The 19,359-nt window shown below is 32.7% G+C and overlaps 1 protein-coding gene across 1 annotated transcript in view; it reads left to right on the top strand.

The window, feature by feature from the left end:
* TRIADDRAFT_25733 (uncharacterized protein) overlaps nucleotides 1-19,359 on the top strand; it is a gene marked incomplete at both ends in the record, with an annotated part of 67,367 nt that overhangs the window by 47,389 nt on the left and 619 nt on the right. Inside the window, 8 exons of the mRNA XM_002113057.1 lie at nucleotides 512-604; nucleotides 783-839; nucleotides 1,015-1,151; nucleotides 1,480-1,591; nucleotides 1,720-1,824; nucleotides 1,931-2,104; nucleotides 2,247-2,434; nucleotides 2,649-2,744. Coding sequence (XP_002113093.1) covers nucleotides 512-604; nucleotides 783-839; nucleotides 1,015-1,151; nucleotides 1,480-1,591; nucleotides 1,720-1,824; nucleotides 1,931-2,104; nucleotides 2,247-2,434; nucleotides 2,649-2,744 — 962 coding nt within the window. The remainder of the gene's footprint in view (nucleotides 1-511; nucleotides 605-782; nucleotides 840-1,014; nucleotides 1,152-1,479; nucleotides 1,592-1,719; nucleotides 1,825-1,930; nucleotides 2,105-2,246; nucleotides 2,435-2,648; nucleotides 2,745-19,359) is intronic.

Genomic DNA, 19,359 nt, shown 5'->3' with positions numbered 1-19,359 from the left:
AAAATGATACAACTAGCTATGTATTTTCATAATTTAGTAATAATTTGGTCTTAAGGTTTCATTAATCATTTTGTAAACAACAATGACAATTCCTAAATATTATAAAATACATAGATTACACTGACGCTTCGCTGACCAGTATTTAAATCTCAATGATCAGCATCTTTCACTACGAACTACAAATAAGGAATCAATTCATTTATTAGCAATTTTGGTCTACTTGATAACAGGAATCAAGAGTTGTAGCATACAGCTGCCAATACGAAGGGACTAATAAAGTTACCAACACTATCCGTGTTAAAGGATTAGAGGCCGATTCCATCTTCGTAAAATCGGTTAGTAAATTTTAGCAGCAGATCTTGATTTGCGATAATTATAATATAGTTATTAGCTGAAGACGCTGAGACCTTATCATATACGCGTAAACCGGTACATAAAATACCGTAGCCCTCCCGTGCAACATGAAAGCTAACACACGATTCGTAACATCGTAAAATTTATTGTCGATTAGGTCATTGAATTTTTTAAGGCTAGAATTAGTTATCAATATCCTCTGGATAAGTCTAAAATGGATCCATTAGAAACTATTCGAGAAGCCCATGAGGTAAATCTTACCAATTGTTTCTATTCCCCAAAAAATAATTATCAACTAATAAATATAATTTTATTATGTGTTAATTTTAATAATTTTGCATATATGTACTGGAATTAACGTATTAAACATAGTAAAACGTTAATAAAATAGAGCACTATATCGTCTTGATTGATTTTGATAATTTTAGTCCTTCCTCAATACTCGATCATCAACAGTTTTAGGCCGTGACACCATTTTAGAAAAGGTAAATCAGTATGATAAGATAATAGTTTGCTATTATTTGTAGCTGTTCTGCCTTCTATTTTTGACATTAACGATTTTTTTTTGCCTACCTTGAGAAATGGTTAATTATACTTAACATAGATTCTCAAAAGAATTAATAAATATTCCTATTCAGCTATAATATTTTATCTTAATAGATTCAAGAATATATCATGGCCCCAGCGTCCGGCTTACCGATGGTTATCATTGGTGTTGCAGGGGCTGGCAAGAGTGCAGTGATGGCAAGAAGTGCTGCCACAACTGTTGCTAAAGCTCTTAACAATGATATACCAGGGTAAGAGTAACTAAACATGAATTTTATGTATAGGGAGCGTTTTTAAACGAACGTTTAAATTACAATATAGTTCGAAATTTCATTGAATTGTAATATACTTACTAGTTGCTAAAAATGAGACGTATAATTCTTAGGTCATTAGTTGCTTATTTAAGCAATCGTGTTTTATATTCATGCTTATGTTACAGTGTACTGCATATTTTTCTCAGCCACTGGATATTCATCGATACAATTTCACCTTATTATCAGAATACATTCAACCCTGAAAGTCTATATTAATGTATTCGTATACACAATTTTCTTCTTGCTTTAATGCTATTAGAGGCAGCAATAAAGGTTGGAATGTCTTCTATCATTTTATTGGAGCAGCGCCTGGTTCCACTGATCTTGGATTCATGTTACAAAGAATGCTAAAAGAAATAAAATATATTGTAAGTAAAGTTTTTTTATTTAACTAAATTCTGCAATACTCGTAAGATGATTAGATTAGGCGAACAAGATAAATAAAAAATTTTCGAATTTAATGAGTTTACCAATACAATATACCCTTCGTACTTTGCACGTAAAGGGAGAAATGCCGGCGGATACAGAGTCACTTGTTAGACTATCAAACACTACCTTAGGAAATCCTAACCTGGAACCAACAATTTTATTTTTCGATGCCCTAAACCAAGTAAGTTAGAGTATAGCGTTTGATATATTGGTATTTCATAAGCTGCACTGAATGCATGATCATACAGTAATAACGCCATTGCCCATTTAAACTATCACATCACCAGCTCGATAAAAGTAAGGATGCTGAACAAGTTAGCTGGTTACCTCTTGCTTTATCGCCTAATGTGCGAATTATATGCTCTGTCATCAACGATACGCCTTGCCATCGCAGCCTGTCTAGTCGAACCAATCGTCCTAAAGATATTTTATGTGGCCCATTAGATTTATCAAGTAGACGGGTATGTCAGGGGCCTTTCTTATTACAATTGCAATTTATAGCTGCTATGACCTAACCATTCAATGAAATAAACGATTTTTAAATGAAATGAAGATATTGCTGTAGAGCTAATGTTCCTTTTGGAACTGACTATGTACATATAGGAAATTGTCGATCAAGTTTTAACGAAATTCAATAAGAGATTAGACCCTACACAAATGGACTTGCTACTATCGAAAGAAGCTTCTGCGAATCCTCTTTGGTTATCGATAGCTTGTGAAGAATTAAGAGTCTTTGGTTTATTTAGTAAAGTAACTGAGATGATAAAAGGATTAGCTGATGGGCTACTAGAGTAAGTTTCCTCTAATTCTTTACAAGCATAGCCATCTAATCAGAAATAATCCATCTTAATTTTATTTTGAATACTTATTAATATGGTGAACCCAAATTAATGAAATTTTAAAACTTCACCCACAATAAATCAATTTTTTAACTCTAACCCTAAACTTAACTAATTATTTTATTTGATATCAACCTAAATTCTGATTTCTAAACATTTTTCATAGACTACTAGAGCAAGTGTTAACGCGTTTCGAAGAAGAAAGTGGTGGTCACTTAATGGTTGCAACACTTTGCTTTCTTGAATGTTCCCGTCATGGACTGTTAGAGCGAGAACTACTTGAACTGCTTGGGGATGATGAATTGCTGAAGCCGCCGTCTTTAGAAGAATTTATGAAAAAAAATAGTGAATCATCGCCTAAAACTTCTGAAGCAACCGAAAGTTTAGCTAATGATTTATCTAAAAAGCTTCATGTTACGGTGGAGGAAACTTACCGCAAAAATAACGTACAAGACGAAGAACAACCGGATGATAATGATGCAGGTATACGATATCCATGCCTAAAATGGCATCTATACGAAATATGGAATTAAACCTTTAAAATTGAACTTTCGGTATTCTATTATAAATGATATAGATGATGATAAGGATAGCAGGATTTCCAAAAAGAAAAGATCTCCACCTTTGCCAGCAGCGAAATGGGCAGTGGTTTATCGTGCGTTAAAACCTTTCCTGCGACCTTGCGGTGATAGTGGCGAAGGCAGATTGGATTTCTATCATCGAGCAATGAGTAAAGCTGTCAGAAAAAAGTTAGAAATCAAATTAATTTTATTCGTTATAAGAGTGCTTTTAGTTTCTTGAATTGCATCCTCAGATTGTATGATGCTAATTTCTATTTTGATCCTGGAGTTGTTACAGTAGTCTTTACATTGTTGTTTAATTTTATGTCTTATAACAAATATCGTTTAAAAGGTACTTTAAGAAAGATTCAGAAGATTATCGAACATTCTTATACACGTGGTGGCATGGAAAATTAGCAGAATATTTTGAACAAGTAGATAATCATGATCGCAAAGCTGAGGTAAGCCAATTAATTGGTTACATGAATGAAATCAACAATTTGAAAATATTCAAGTTGCAAGGCTATTTATTAATATAGGTATAATTAACAGTGCGTTAAGAATTTTCTTATCTTCTTTCTATCAATAATTTGCAATGAATAGTGTTATCAAAATCTACATACATGTAATTAATGTATAAGTATGTAGCCATGTGATAACTTATTGGACATATATCTATACCTACCCGTCAATATTAAATATATAGTCCCACCATTGCATTTAAATACAGTACTACAGCCTAGCATGATATTATTTACATCAATATTTATTTAGAGATAGCATACGGTATTTAACACATGTACTCTTTATAAAATCAGAGGAGTTGGATGCAATAAGTTGGGTGCTACTATGATATTTAAATAGTTCCATAAAGTTATGCGAATACAAAACAGTATCATGTTTTAAAACCATTAAAATTAAAATTATGATAATTTAAATTGTCTTGAATCACTTAGGAACTTCCGTATCATTTAGAAAAACTATTGGACCACAGTCGCTTAGCCAGATGCTTGCTAGAATGGCCTGTATTCGAAAAACTTTCTGCTGACGAACACAACGTCGAACTCTTGAGATCTTGGCGAAAAGTAAGCAATGGCGCTTATTGATATCCTAATAATCCTTTCTAAAATATATTAATCGAATTTATCCTAGGCTGGAGGTTATGCAGCTGCTGCAACGTTGTATATACAATCATTAGAACAACTTAGCAATAGTGCATCGGATGAGGAAATGGCGGATAAGAAGTGGAAAGTGGCTCATTTCTTGTATGTCTTCAAATTAATAGCAATATAAGTTAATGACAAAGGTTACAATGGTGAAATCATTCTCATGATTCCATGGAATACTTTAAATTAATTCTCATTTTATTAAAAGTTGCTGTGCTGGGCAATTTAATGAGGCTGAACAACTGGTAACTGAAGCTATTAAAATAGAAAACGAAAAACTTGGTGCAAGAAGAGAAAAATTGGCCAGTTTTTATGAGCTCTTAACCGATATCAAAAGTGACGTATGTAAAAGTTTGGAATAAAACATAATTTAATAACTTCATTCGACGACTATAGTCTTATTACATCAATAGAGAAAAGTTGTTTAATTAGATCATTTAATAAGCAATTACATATTTCGTTAAAGGCTAGCAAACTATCGGATTTCATTAGTGCAGAAGATACCAAAAAAGACTACGATATTGTCCAAACCGGATTAAAGGCAATTTCCTACCGTAAAAACTTGGCCGGCGATGATAATAAAGTGAGCTAATTAATGCCTAACACTCATATAGAATATAAATTAGATTTTGCCTAATTATGTTAACGATGATATACCGCGTATAGATTGTTCAGTACTACTAACGGCATCATAATATATTATTTTCAGTATCATTTAGGATTGCTAGAACTTCGTGTATCTTTTCATTATGGTGCATTTGCGAGAACCGGTAGACCTTACCAAGATTTAACCGTTAAAGATGCTTTATCGAGATGCTCAGATCACTGTAATAATTGTGTGCAAATCTTCGATGAGGTAATTAGCTGCATTTTAATAATATTCTTTAAAAAATTTTGATTGCTAAAACGTTAATATCTACTAATACCGAATTTATAGCGTAATATATTATTCTTGACGTTTTGACAACTGTATTCATTATAGTTAAAAGATGTTGGGCATAAAGCTGAAACTCTACAAAATATAGCGACGTATCTTTTCGATCGTGAATATAATAAGCAAATGAAGGTATTTTAAGATGAACACTTTTCGATGATATAGAAGATTTTGTAAATTTCAACTTCTTGTTACCGATGCTATACAACGGCGATTTTGCATACTTTAACACTTACTATGATTTTCTAGTATTGCTTAATAATATTTTGTATTATAAATTGATATGTGTATGTCATATCGTTACACCTGTTTTCTTCTATGTAGACATTTACCGTAAATTATGTTAAACCAACAAGTACAGCGGAACTTGTCGATTAAAATTGATATAATTATGTAGTGTTCAGTGCAGCAGATTTAGATTATAGTAGATACTTAAAATTAAATATAACTTTTAACAGTCACAAATTGTTACCTTAATTTTAAAGTAATAATAAAAATTGTTCCTGTCTTATCTAAGTAAATTTATTTTATACATTAGATATTCAACGAAGCTCTAGATCTATGTTTGCAAGCCTATGGAGAATATCATAAACTGACAGCAAGAATAATCTTTAATATGGCTATTAGCTTGGAATCTCGTGATAAACGGCAGGCCTACAAGTACTTTAAGAGAGCGTATGATATCAAAGCAGAGGTATACTTTGTTAAACCGTGGCTTAATAACTTTTGAGTAAAATTTTTAATATATTCTTGAATGTTTATATGAAAATACTTCCATTTATAGCTATAATGCCGTATTGCGAGTAGTGATAACTATATATAATTGTGTATTTATTACTTGAATAGGTTTTCGGGCCTTCACATCCTTCAACACTTCGATATAAATCAGTGCTTGACGAACCAGGTTTCAAACTTATTGCATCACAAATCGAAGCTGAGAAATAATATAATTTTCGAAGCGATTCTTTTATTATCAATTGATTACCGCACTAGCGAGTAATATTTACGTTACCAAACTTGCGTTCAATTAGGTCCAATTAAGCACTTGATATCATCAATTCGTGCATTACTAGCATTCAGGTATCCGTATCGTATTGAGATAATTTACCTGTATGTAGTATTTTCTTCTTGAACGATATTTATCATCTTTAAATACTTTTAATTGGTTTAGTTACCATTCTCTAGGCGAATTAAATTATTTATTGAGATTAAATTCATAATGTAGTATAAAATATATAATCTAAAGAATATCTGTTATCGAAGATGCTAAGATCTTTTAAACTGACGAAATAACTGAGTTGCTTTGCAATCGATCGTTTTAATGGTTATACGTTATACGTTTGCTAAAGAATACTCTATTCCGTCAAATCTTTATGGAACTAAGATTGTTTTATTACATACATCCATGCATATCTACTCATTCTTATGGAAGCATAATATTGTGCTGTATTAACATGATCGACATTTATGCTAGTATTAATCCTTATTATGATACTAAAAATGAAATAAATTTCGTTAGATTAATTTTTCTTAATTTTTCTAAATTTCTGTAATACTTTTTAATTTAGCCGTACAGCCTAAAATTTTAAATATTTGACAATATAAAATATTGGAGATATCAAAAGGTTATATATAGTTGTTATTACTACAGCAATTAAGATTTTCCCTAAACTGTACGTGCTTCCGATTCGTTTACATCGTATGAACTTAAACATCAGAATAATTCAAACATCTCGATCAACGTATCCAATTTAAGGCATGCAGAAAGTTTATAATGATATTACTGAACAAAACGATTTTGAGTCTGATGCTTTTTATTTTAATTGAGCAAGATAATTAAAGTGAGTGAGTTATGCTATAGTGCAGTGAAAAATAACTTTAGCTAAGAATAGACTGTACTATATTTATAAGTATATGCTACAATTTTTACAAAAATAGTATAGTTACTAGCGATTAATAATATGAGATCAAAGTAAGCTCATTAGCTATAAAGTAAATATCTTAATTTGGATGATTTAAGCTTAACTATTTATACAAATTTAATATAGCTGCAAGCAGTTGTAACAAGGATAGTATAAGATCAAAGTTATGTCACTAGCTATAAAGGAAGTCCTGTGAATTCACGCTTCATTATTTTATAAAAATAATATAGCTGCAAGCATTTATAGCCGATAATTTGAGATTGAAGTTGTGCCATTAGCTATAAAGTAAAAGTATAAATTTAGAGGACTTATGCTTAATTATTACTGCAAAAATAGTTCTGTTATAAGCGGACAACATGAGATCAAAATTATATCATTGGCTACTACGGAAAGGTATGAATTTGGAGAATTTATACCTATAATAGAATAACTCAAAATATTAATGACATAAAAAAATAATATTATAAAATTCTCGTGAAAATATTATGATATTGTAAAATACTTATGCTTCATAATTATACCTAATTCTAATTTACATAATTTAAGTAAGATCCAAGGTAATCATCTAATTATATTTAAATAATAATAGCATATTTAAAAATCAAAAGTTAATATCGTTCTCTTTTCTATCAGCCATGAACTATTCATTAAAGCACGATCTATCGTAACAATCGACTTTATTATTATTCTCGCTCGCAAATAATAACACCAAACAATTAAATTATAAAATTTTAACCAGTTATTTGTTTGATGAAAGAGCTATAACTTATTATACGCATGCTTACATTACTGCCTTCTTGGACTGAATTAAGTAGCCATAGCGACAGTGGTCAATCCTATTTTGTCTAATTTTAACATTGCCACCGCATACAGGATTAGTGACGGGACACAATCAATTATATTATTCTTAACCTAGATATAACATCTCCGTATGGAAATGCGTTTAGTAAAGAATTACTTTACCTTAGACGCAAATTGATGATTGTTCAATCTAATAACTTATTTTACTATTAATAAATCAGAAATATTGGAGTATCGTCTTTCTAGAAATCACATCTGGTAATCTATTTAGTCTTTCTGGTAAGTAAACTTTATATGCCACTATCAACAGCATACTATTATTAAATATAGCTAGCATTAATAATACATGACTTAGCTCGTAATACTATAAGCCAGCAAGCTAGTTTATCTGAAATATGTAAAATATTTTTCCTGTAACGAATGATACCACATTTCATGAAGTGATTATCAATGGTATAAGCCAAAAATCAGTCATCAACATTCTAAATTAATTAATAAATGCAGTCGTGCTATAATTGTAAGGTTACAGTGACATCCGTAAGTGATGTAAATACTATAATATACGTTTAAAAACTACAAAAATTTCCAATCACGATTTTTATAAACAGTTGTACTTGGATATGACGTACTATAGTCTTATATAATGATGATGACGATGAAAGATGGTTTTAAAATCCTATCATTTTTGTAATACACTCAGATTTACTAGCATGCCTACCTACATGCTGTAAATACGTTGGTTATGATATATACAGTATACACCATTAGATGATTTAAGAAATACTGAAGGTTTCTTAGTTAATTGAAAAATTGTTACAAGGTATCGAATACGAATACTATTTCAAGCTGTCAATTTTAACTATATATTTGAGACCATTAGTAATAATTACATGAAAGGCACAACTCAATGGTGAGCATCTCAAATTCCCGTCAGGGGTTCTGAATTCCACGATCTCACCTGTTTTTAATTTTTTGAACTTCATTTTTACTTTCCAATATCATTTAATGAGTAGAAATAAAACTGTTTCTCAATAACTTTTGTTTATGGCATCGATTACTTTATTGTTAATTCTTCGATTTAGAAAAGAATGTTTCATATAACTTCATAGTTTATTAATAATGCAGTACATGAGTACTAATTATTATTTCGCTCGTTAATCATTAGTAACCCCAATTTTGGTGTTGTTTTATTTCAAAAAGTAACGAGATCAACCCGATTCTAAATTTCTGGTTCACGATTTATATTTTATACATATTTAGCAAGCCAATCCTTTATTTTGATAGTATAGATACGATAAATTCGTATATAATTCCAAGTTTAGAGTAATCCTGCATCATGGGTTGTTCGTCTAGTAAGAGTTTAAAGGTTGTGGATGATAATCTACCTACAGCAAGGAATAAGCCTCCTCCTTCTAGCACGGCAACGGATGTTTCGACGGCATCGTCTAGACGTAGATCGATTCAGGTGAGGAAGGCATCGGGATCTATCGAGACATTTACTATATTGTGGTCAGATTTGCCACCCAAGCCTTCACTATCGCTACAAGAGGTATCCGAATGTAAACCAGCTAGTCTGAGAGAATGTTGGGACTGTGTTCGAGCAACATCAATTCGTAATGAAACTGAGATAAAGCCAGTAATCAAAAGACGTGGCTGGAAGACGATACGCTTATTTGTATCTTCAACATTTAAAGATTTCCATGCTGAAAGAGAAATTTTGGTCAAACAAGTATGTAGACTGTACTTAATAGCCCTTACTATTTATGAATAGTTTTCATAGGGAAAAGGCAGTTAAATGAGAATTTTAGGATAACATATCAGAATAATGATAAATTTTTTTCGAATGTATTGAATGTGAGTACTAATTAGATGCTATTTGGCGGTCATCTATGATCAAGGTCTTCCCTGAATTAAGAATATGGTGCGAAAAGCTAAAGTTGCACTTAATTGAATGTGATTTACGCTGGGTAAGTTAATCGAATGTCTCACCAAGTGTAATAATATTATTAATGGTAATATTTTACTTTTATTCCAATGCAAACCATGATTGTAAGCATAATCAACTGCTTAGATTATTTTATTATTAGTTTGAAATACAGTAAATATCGTCTAAAGACGAAACTAGCATCTATAATACGGTGCATAATTTTACTGTGAGCATTGTGAAGGAATAATTCTGATAGTAGCTCATAGCTATGGGTAGAATATTGCCTTATATTGAGAATGATATACTATTTATTAATGTTACTCAATTCAGTTTACGAGTACCATTATTACCGTACTAAAGTAATTTAGCTAACTCCGAAAATAATATTTCCTAATTTTCGCTGAAGCTATTGATAATTTTACACCTGATTAATGAATAAGTAACCGGCAATTTATCTTATAGAAAGGATAGTAGTTATCTTAATGAAATAAAATAGCGTATTGAGGCTATAAATTGAGTTATTTCTTAACCGCAAGTAAATAAACTAATGCTTGATTAGGGCGTGCCTAAAGAAGCTACTTCAGAAGAAACACTGAAAATATGTCTTGGAGAAATTGATCGATGTTATGAAGATAATCAATGGCCATTCTTTATAAATCTTTCCAGGTTAGCATGCACATACACAAATTTATGAAATAGTTTTTATTGCCGTGAAATTTTAGACTATGTTGAGATTATCCATAAATTAATTTATGGCTATATTAAGTTTGGCTTAAGTGATCTAGTCTAGAAAATTTAAAGTTTGGTTCATGAAATGCTATGATTTATACTTACATTAAAGTTTAATTTAATGTAACGCAAACTGTTAATTCGGCCTACTATACTTACTCCATTATCGTATTCATTTAACAGAGGCAGCTAACTTTATAACGCAACTATATGCTTTATACGTTAATATGTAGTCATCGTACCGGTTGGATTCCCCAAATATCAGAGGTTCCTCAGTACTTAGCACAAGAATATGGTTGGATTTTTGGTACCTCTATCACTGAGATGGAAATTATTCATGGCGCATTCCGTAACGCTAACCCAAATGGTATCGCAAACATTATTATTTATGAATTACTTGTATTATTTAATTATTGATTTTCGTCGATTTTTATTTTTGATCCATACGGAGTATTCATCCTACTTTGCGTAATAGAATTGCTTAAACTGATAGGTAATTACTATCATAAATATCCAAATTCAAGTTCTCAATTTATCCTCGAATTATTCTTTCAGCGTTATTTTTAGTTCGTGATCAGACTTTTCTATCAACGTTACCCGATGAAGTTAAGGAAAACTTCTCTGAAACGACCACTGAAGCAGCAGAAAAAATGGATATGTTGAAACAGTGTATACTAGGAAGATTTCCGGTACGAAAAATTGAAAATAGGATATATTCTTCATGCTATATACAGTACATACATATCCTTGCGTTATGGATTTTACTTAGAGTGAATAATTTCATCTTTTTCTACGACCCAATCAATAGCATCTGACAGAGTTTCATATTTAGATAGTAGTAATTCTTGCAAGATATCTAATTAAGAGTGCTCAGTAAATCAGTAGAATAATGAGTCATTAATTAAAGCTATGACAATTTAGTGCTATGAGACTATGATTGACGACAAAACCAGGGATAAAATCTGATTTAGATTTATGACGAATTGTGTTACTACTGATGACATGAGTAGTATACGCTAAAACCAAAGATATGCTGGCATGTATTACTTTCTTGACTGACTAGTTGATGTTATATTGATGTAATACTTTCAGCAAATAGTGAACTGCAGGTATTTCCGAGCTATTTATTAAGAACTTGAACATGCTGTATTTTTTTTGGCCTATTACAATATAGTTACTAAATTATCTATATATATTTAACAGCTAGTCTCATAGTATACAGTAGCGTTTTACCAAAGTTAAAGACAGATGAGGATAACGGTTTGGAATGAAGATTAGTTGATACTTATTCATACTATGCTTTTCCTTTGCTATACTAAACTTCCCAGTAACTTTTATGTGAGATATGTGATACACACAACAATTTCTTTCAATTTTTTTCTCAACTCCTTGCTAAATAGTGATAATTATTTTAGTAAACAGTAACAATATAGAGTTGATCTAGTAAGCAAGTACCGGTAATGTATTTACATGATGCCATAAATCGATTTCATTATCCTGTCTTTGAAATGTATTATTTTGTGATAGCATAACCTTCTCACTTAAGATACTTTACGAAAATGTACCGTTACTATCATACGTTTATAGTCAGTGAGCTCTTTACACTTCATTATTCTGTGATCAATCCCGGGAATCGGTCATTTGCTGGGGAATGACCAATATATGTATAATCGATCTATTTTTGATGATTGCTTCTATCGTTACATATCTAAGAAAAAGGAGAACTCTAAATTGCCGCGACTTTCTCATACTCGTCGTTTTGTCTTGACGACAGTAGTCTTTACCTGTAGTATCTTTCATGTTAATTGATGACATATCTAAGCACAATGATACAATCTATCTACAGTGCATAATCGATCTATCTTTGACGATTGCTTCTATCGTCGCATATCAAAGAACTTCAAACTGCCAAGACTTTAGCTAGCTGTAATTCTAGGTAAATAAGGGGCTAGTCAAGTAGATGAGAGTAGGTGAAAACAGACCAACTGGATCAAATCGAGCTGGATACTGCGTAACTATTAGGAGAACTTCAAACTGCCAAGACTTTATCTAACTGTAATTCTAGGTAAATAAGGGGCTAGTCAAGTAGATGAGAGTAGGTGAAAACAGACCAGCTGGATCAAATCGAGCTGGATACTGCGTAACTATTAGGAGAACTTCAAACTGCCAAGACTTTATCTAACTGTAATTCTAGGTAAATAAAGGGCTAGTCAAATAGATGAGAGTAGGTGAAAATAGACCAGCTGGATCAAATCGAGCTGGATACTGCGTAACTGTTAGGAGAACTTCAAACTGCCAAGACTTTAGCTAGCTGTAATTCTAGGTATATAAGGGGCTAGTAAAGTAGATGAGAGTAGGTGAAAACAGACCAGCTGGATTAAATCGAGCTGGATACTGCGTAACTGTTAGGAGAACTTCAAACTGCCAAGACTTTAGCTAGCTGTAATTCTAGGTAAATAACGGGCTAGTCGAGTAGATGAGAGTAGGTGAAAACAGACCAACTGGATCAAATCGAGCTGGATACTGCGTAACTGTCAGGAGAACTTCAAACTGCCAAGACTTTAGCTAGCTGTAATTCTAGATAAATAACGGGCTAGTCGAGTAGATGAGAGTAGGTGAAAACAGACCAACTGGATCAAATCGAGCTGGATACTGCGTAACTGTTAGGAGGTCTGGTAGCGTTGTTTGGGTCCAACGCGGGGAATGACCGATTCCGGCGATTGACCGTATCAGAGTGACGTACTGAGTCAAAACCAAACCCACGATACTGTACCGTTGGACTTGTCCAATCACTCTACCGGTCCATACCGGTACTAATAACGGTCCATACTGGTACTAATAACGGTATCGATATCCATTGTTCGATGCGATGAAGTGTAGTAGAGATCGTGGTTGACGATCCGACCGCCCCTTTTCAATCATTTGTTGTAGTGGGTGACCGGAGAGCCGTCGCCGCTGCCTTTTAGGGTTGTGTTTGATACCGTACTGTTGACTACTGTAGAGTCTGCTGGCGATGCTTTTGCTGTCCTTGACTCGTGCAGGATTCCCATGTTCATTTTCAAAACAACAAACTTGAATTCTTCAGCGCATCTTTCTTCCTGCTTATACGATCCACATCTCGGTAGATTTAAATGATGAATTCTATGCTATGATTATTGGTAGTCCTAGTAATACTAATCTGATAGTCCTGCTGTTGTTATGATGTTCATTTTGGCTTATTTTTTGCCTGACAATCGTAGTTGTCCTCATTTTTTGATTCAACTTTCCAAATCAAAGCCACTTCCCCTTTTGACATTCTTTGCGTTGTATTATCACATTGATCGATCTTGAGGTATGGATGGAATAGTAATTCAACACTGGATCTTACAGCATCTACTGTAATAGGAAAACAACGTCAACTTTACTGCTAGCTTGAAAATGCATTGGTAATAGCAACAATTCTCTTCCTCAAATCATACTGCCTTGACGACGAAAGAATCGTTTTGCTAAAAGTATACAGGAGATGGTTGGGGGCGGGGGCTGGTAGAACTACCGATCGGTCACATTAAACAAAAATCAATAAATCTGCTTACCTAACGAGCAGTAAAGAAGAGTAAGGTGGATGAAAGTTGCCGAATAATGTGCTTGGACTGTTAATTGAACCATTCAAAGTGTAATCACTTATAAGAAATTATAGATAAAAAGTCACAACATGAAATTATTGAGTATTTTGGTGCTTGTTTATCCTTTCCATCATCATCAACAATTCCTGCTTGCATCCAAACTTTTAGTCAGTACTTACTGCCTTTTACTCCACCACAAATGAAAACTTCATCGGCAATAGCTCGTATGGCTATTTCCTTAGACTCATCGAGCATAACCTTTGCTTCATACTTTTTATTCATTTTTATGATTGCTATCATTTCAAGAATGATTAACCATTTGTCCTATGGCGTAAAATCACAACATTGATTGCAATATTCTCTACTCTAAACGCGGTTATAACAAGTGTTGAATCAATTATTATCCTATATGCTACTTCCATTTAGCAAATACATATAAATACTACTAATTTCATCAATTTGTGTCTCATTTAACTCTTTAATATCGTCCATAGACAACCATTTTACTCTCTTTTTTATTCAGTGTTTCATAAATTTGCTAAATTTTTCTACGTCTATTTAGGCAAACATACGTTTTAATTGCAATGGGATTTTAATTCAATATAGGAATCGCGAGTGGTAACTTACACCTGCCAATACAATGGTATTGATGCTGCATCAAATACTGTCCGTGTTAAAGGCCTAGGAGCAGACTCTATCTTTGTTAAAAGCGTAAGTTATATCATAATTTCATTTCGTAATATTTCCTTAACTAGCTTGTTATTTCATTTTGCCTGGTATATAACTGTAAGGAAGGATATGATTTACTGTTGATGAATCTCAATCGATCGAATCCACTTTTATAGCTGTGTTGTAAAGCTAGCCAGTGTCTCCCACTGCCCATAATACAGTTTTATAAGCAATCATACACTTACACTACAAGCATTTCAATTGAGCCATTTTACACCATGATTGATCGATCTTGGCCGATTGACTTTACTGTAGTTATGCATCACTAAGCTTTTCTATACGCTTGCGGAAAGTTCCAACAGTTACGTCATTATTGTACAACCTCTGAAAATAAGTCGCTACTTTGTTCAATATTTCCTATGATTATATATAATTAAACTCTGTTAATAGGTTATCTTTATATCATTGCGGCTAGCTTCACCAGATTATGCCTTAGTAGTTTCATTGAATAACTCTCGCTGTTGTTGTCCTGATTTTACTGTCTTCGCTAGAACTTGACATCGAACTATTCAAATACTTGAACAATTTATTTAGGCGTATAACGAGGTTTATCGATCTATCGTTGCGATACAATCATAAAAAAAAGTTTTAACATCAATTGACACGTAATGTAGAAAATTTCTCTAAGATAGCTACTTGTTCACCGCCAAGTCTACGCTAACTCATTGTAAGTTATTATTGCTACTGAGTTCAAAATTAGAATACTTAATCATTTAACAGGATGTGAACTACAAGGCCAAGAATAGTCGAAAGCCTTTTTTGTTTGGTTATCATAATCACACCATTAACCTAACTATCGAGTAATTGCTTGTTTTCTTTTCTTAACAATGATTCTGCCAAGCAAGTTTGATTCATTTGATTAGCATTACAGATCAATCCAATTTCGATTTTATCTAATAGTACAATAATGTTGAAACCCTATTACAATTAGCTTTTACGCTTTATTTCCAAACTTTTTTATCGTTCATAGCGCAGCATCAGTCGATATGATCTTACAATCTTCTAATAATCGACAGCTTAATTTGAGTATAACTAGTATATCCCTCGCTCTTTATACTTTGCGTAGTATCTCCTTCTTAATTCATTTCAGTCAAGTCGATCAAGTTGTTATCATTCTTTATTCGTACGCGATAGCTATTAACTATACGAGTTATAAATAGTAATCTCTACTATATCTGAGGCTGTAACATACAAAAACTAGACAAGTTGATTTAAATAAAGAATTCGTACAAGAAATGAGTTTAATCACTTCACTTCACGTCACAAGCAATTAGCTATTACGTCCATATTGACAAGCTGGAAGTGCTTTTGGTTAACACTTATCCATATTGTGATCATCATCAATTTTGGATCAGAATAGTCATTCCAATGAGCCCTACTTCGATTGTATTACTTATTTATTAGTCTCATTTAGTATTATCGATTACGAACGGTATACTTAACGGTAAAGTATTAAAGACGAACTTCTACTTTCACTTGTAAACACCACTGCGATATGAGAATCTTTTATTTCTCGTCTATCCAATTTATTTCTCCATTGTGGAAAAATAATTAATAAGGAAGGAGCTGATCAACCTTAGCTGGAGTCGGTTATTATGTTGCTAAGATCAGGGAGGATCAGCCAAGATGCTGCTGTAAAGTATACGCTAGTCTACTGTGCTCTATCACGTATGGAATAAAATGGCCTTGTACTCAACGCCTATAGCTGTGCCGTACTATCAAAATGGAAAGTAATGGATAGTACCCTTGTTTAGTATAAACTCAAAGCCCTGTATCGGTACCATATGCAATACAGTATGAACTAAAAGTCGACGATGATGACTCTCACAAAGTCTCCATGTCCTTCATTGGGTAGCCACCATTTCAGCCGAAATATAGAGAGCTTGAAAGCAATTTTGACTGCCTTCAAGGCAAATGGGCTTACTAGTAAATGACCTAATTATCATATCCTTGTGTTCTGTGGGTACAAGGCAGTGGAATGAATCGATAGTACGCAAAAAAAAAACTTCAATTTTCGCCAATGCTCGCATGAATCTGCGCAGTTAATTAATCGTAAATTATATATATCATATTCACAACAGTAACAGAATAGGCGTTCAATAGGGAATGATGCTGATGACTTAGAGGATGTTACAGCTGTTACACCGACTAATTTAGTGCTAACGCCCCCATTTGATTTAGTTCCTAGCACCAAGGAATGCGAAGAGGTACTAACAGGTGCCTCCAAACTGTGTTTCGTACAAGGACCAATTACTATTTATTTATATTAGCTGAATTACATAATATAAATAGAAAGAATGACATTATCAAGAAAATAATACTCAATAGACGGATCTTAGCTAATAAGGAATATAATTATTCTCTCGTAATCTTAATTATACTAGTAAATCAAATTGGAAACATTACTCCAACGGATGATAGCCATTCCAGATCTGAGTTTAGCCTTAATGCCAAGTTATTCATTTTATTCAAGTATATGTAAATAACTGTAAGTTTATTATTTATTCAGGTACTTGAATTTTTTAAAACACGAATAAGTCATCAGTATCCTCTAGATACTTCATCTATGGACCAGTTAGAAGTAATACGTGAAGCACACGAGGTAACGATTAGTTTCGAATACTCATACATGTATCTTGTAACACTCATAATTTGATCAGTGTTTCAGCTGTAAATTAGAAAGTATTGCTATGAGCGTGTTTGTCCTTTTGGTTTTTTTAAGTAAAGTAAAATTGACGGGTTAACATATAAATTAACTTTCAGTTAATTTAATCTGAACTTCTAACTTAATTAAAAATAGTTTTAAATAATTAATGCATATCATACTTATATATGGTAATTCTTTGATAAGTCAACGATAGAAATTGAATTCTAAGTGGTATGATATTCTACTAAAGCGGTAGAATTGAATTGTACTAGTCCATAAAATTATTGTGTTTTATGGATAACTTTTCAACATACTGTGTCTATTTACAAGCCAATATAAGTTCTTACATTTGTTTTTAATAGACTTTCCTCAATTCTCGTTCCTCCAGCGTTTTGGGCCGAGATGAAATCTTAGATCAAGTACGTGACAGTAGTAACAGCATAATTCCAAAAAATTGAGTGCACCACGTTTGCCACTATAACCATTATCAATTAATTACTTTGTTGGATATACGTATCATACATTAGCATATACAGTAAATGATTACATTTATTTTTAGGATATGAGATTCAATACATGAAGGATATTTACAGTGTCAATATTTACAGTATTTTGAAATCTTATTCTTGTTGCAATATAGATCCAAGATTTTATTCGTTCGGAAAGCACTTGTGTCCCTATGGTAGTTGTTGGTGTAGCAGGAGCTGGAAAAAGTGCAATTATCGCTAGAAGTGCTGCCACAACTGTAAATAAAGCACAAAACTACGATATACCTGGGTACTATAGATTCCTCCATCAATGCATAATATTAATTAATGTTTGTTTTCCTCTAGCTTATACTTAAAACTTAGAAGGCTTATGCAGTATCTGTCCATTAGTATGCCACAGTACTTCGATATTGTTTTCTTTTGCGTTGAATTAATTTATTAGCTCCATTTCTAATACTAGCAATTGATGATATACACGATGTTAGCACGTTTATTACGTATTGATGATTTGATTGCTTTGCTAACGCACAGCGGTGGTAACAAGGGTTGGAATGTCTTCTATCATTTTATTGGGGCTGCGCCAGGATCTACTGACCTCGGTTTTACATTACAACGAATGCTGAAGGAATTGAAATATGTAGTAAGTTGATCATTACTCGCTGTTGAACTAGTAATCGCAAAGTACTGGAATTGAAGCTAGGGGTTCATGTAATAACCCCCCACTCTCCGGCTGTTGTGGTCTATGTTTTAAATTTTTACTTATTTTGTAGGGAGAAATTCCTGCTGATACAGAATCGCTGGTACGCCTTTCAAATATCACTCTCAGCAATCCTAAACTTGAACCTACTATTCTTTTCTTCGATGCTTTGAATCAGGTGCAATATTAAGATGTAATAGTGTCTATGCTTTATAAGATTGCCGTACTTGCAAGACATGCTATAACTAACAATCTGTAATGAATTGTCCAATATTGCTTCTACATAGCTCGATAAAACTAAGGAATCTGAGCAAGTTAGCTGGATGCCATTTAAATTATCACCTAATGTAAGAGTCATTTGTTCTGTAATCAACGGCACACCATGTCACCATAGTCTAGCAGGGCGATTAAATCCTCCTAAAGAGGTATTATGTGGGCCACTGGATCTAGATAGTAGAAGGGTATGTTGATCCTACTGAATTCCTATGCCTCCATTTTTATTGCTTCGCTAATTCATTTGCAAGATAACTGAAAAAATTATTAATGGTTGCAATGGTTACAATAAAACATTGCTTTGCATTCATGTAAAAATGTATAGGAAATTGTAGATGAAGTTTTAACGAAATTCAATAAAAGATTAGACGCCGTACAAATGGATTCTCTACTATCTAAAGA

The sequence above is a fragment of the Trichoplax adhaerens genome, genomic scaffold (genome assembly GCF_000150275.1).
Source record: "Trichoplax adhaerens TRIADscaffold_5 genomic scaffold, whole genome shotgun sequence".
NCBI lineage: Eukaryota > Metazoa > Placozoa > Uniplacotomia > Trichoplacea > Trichoplacidae > Trichoplax > Trichoplax adhaerens.
The sequence above is the reverse complement of the archived record's forward strand: the minus strand, read 5'-3'. Positions and strand labels throughout refer to the sequence as shown.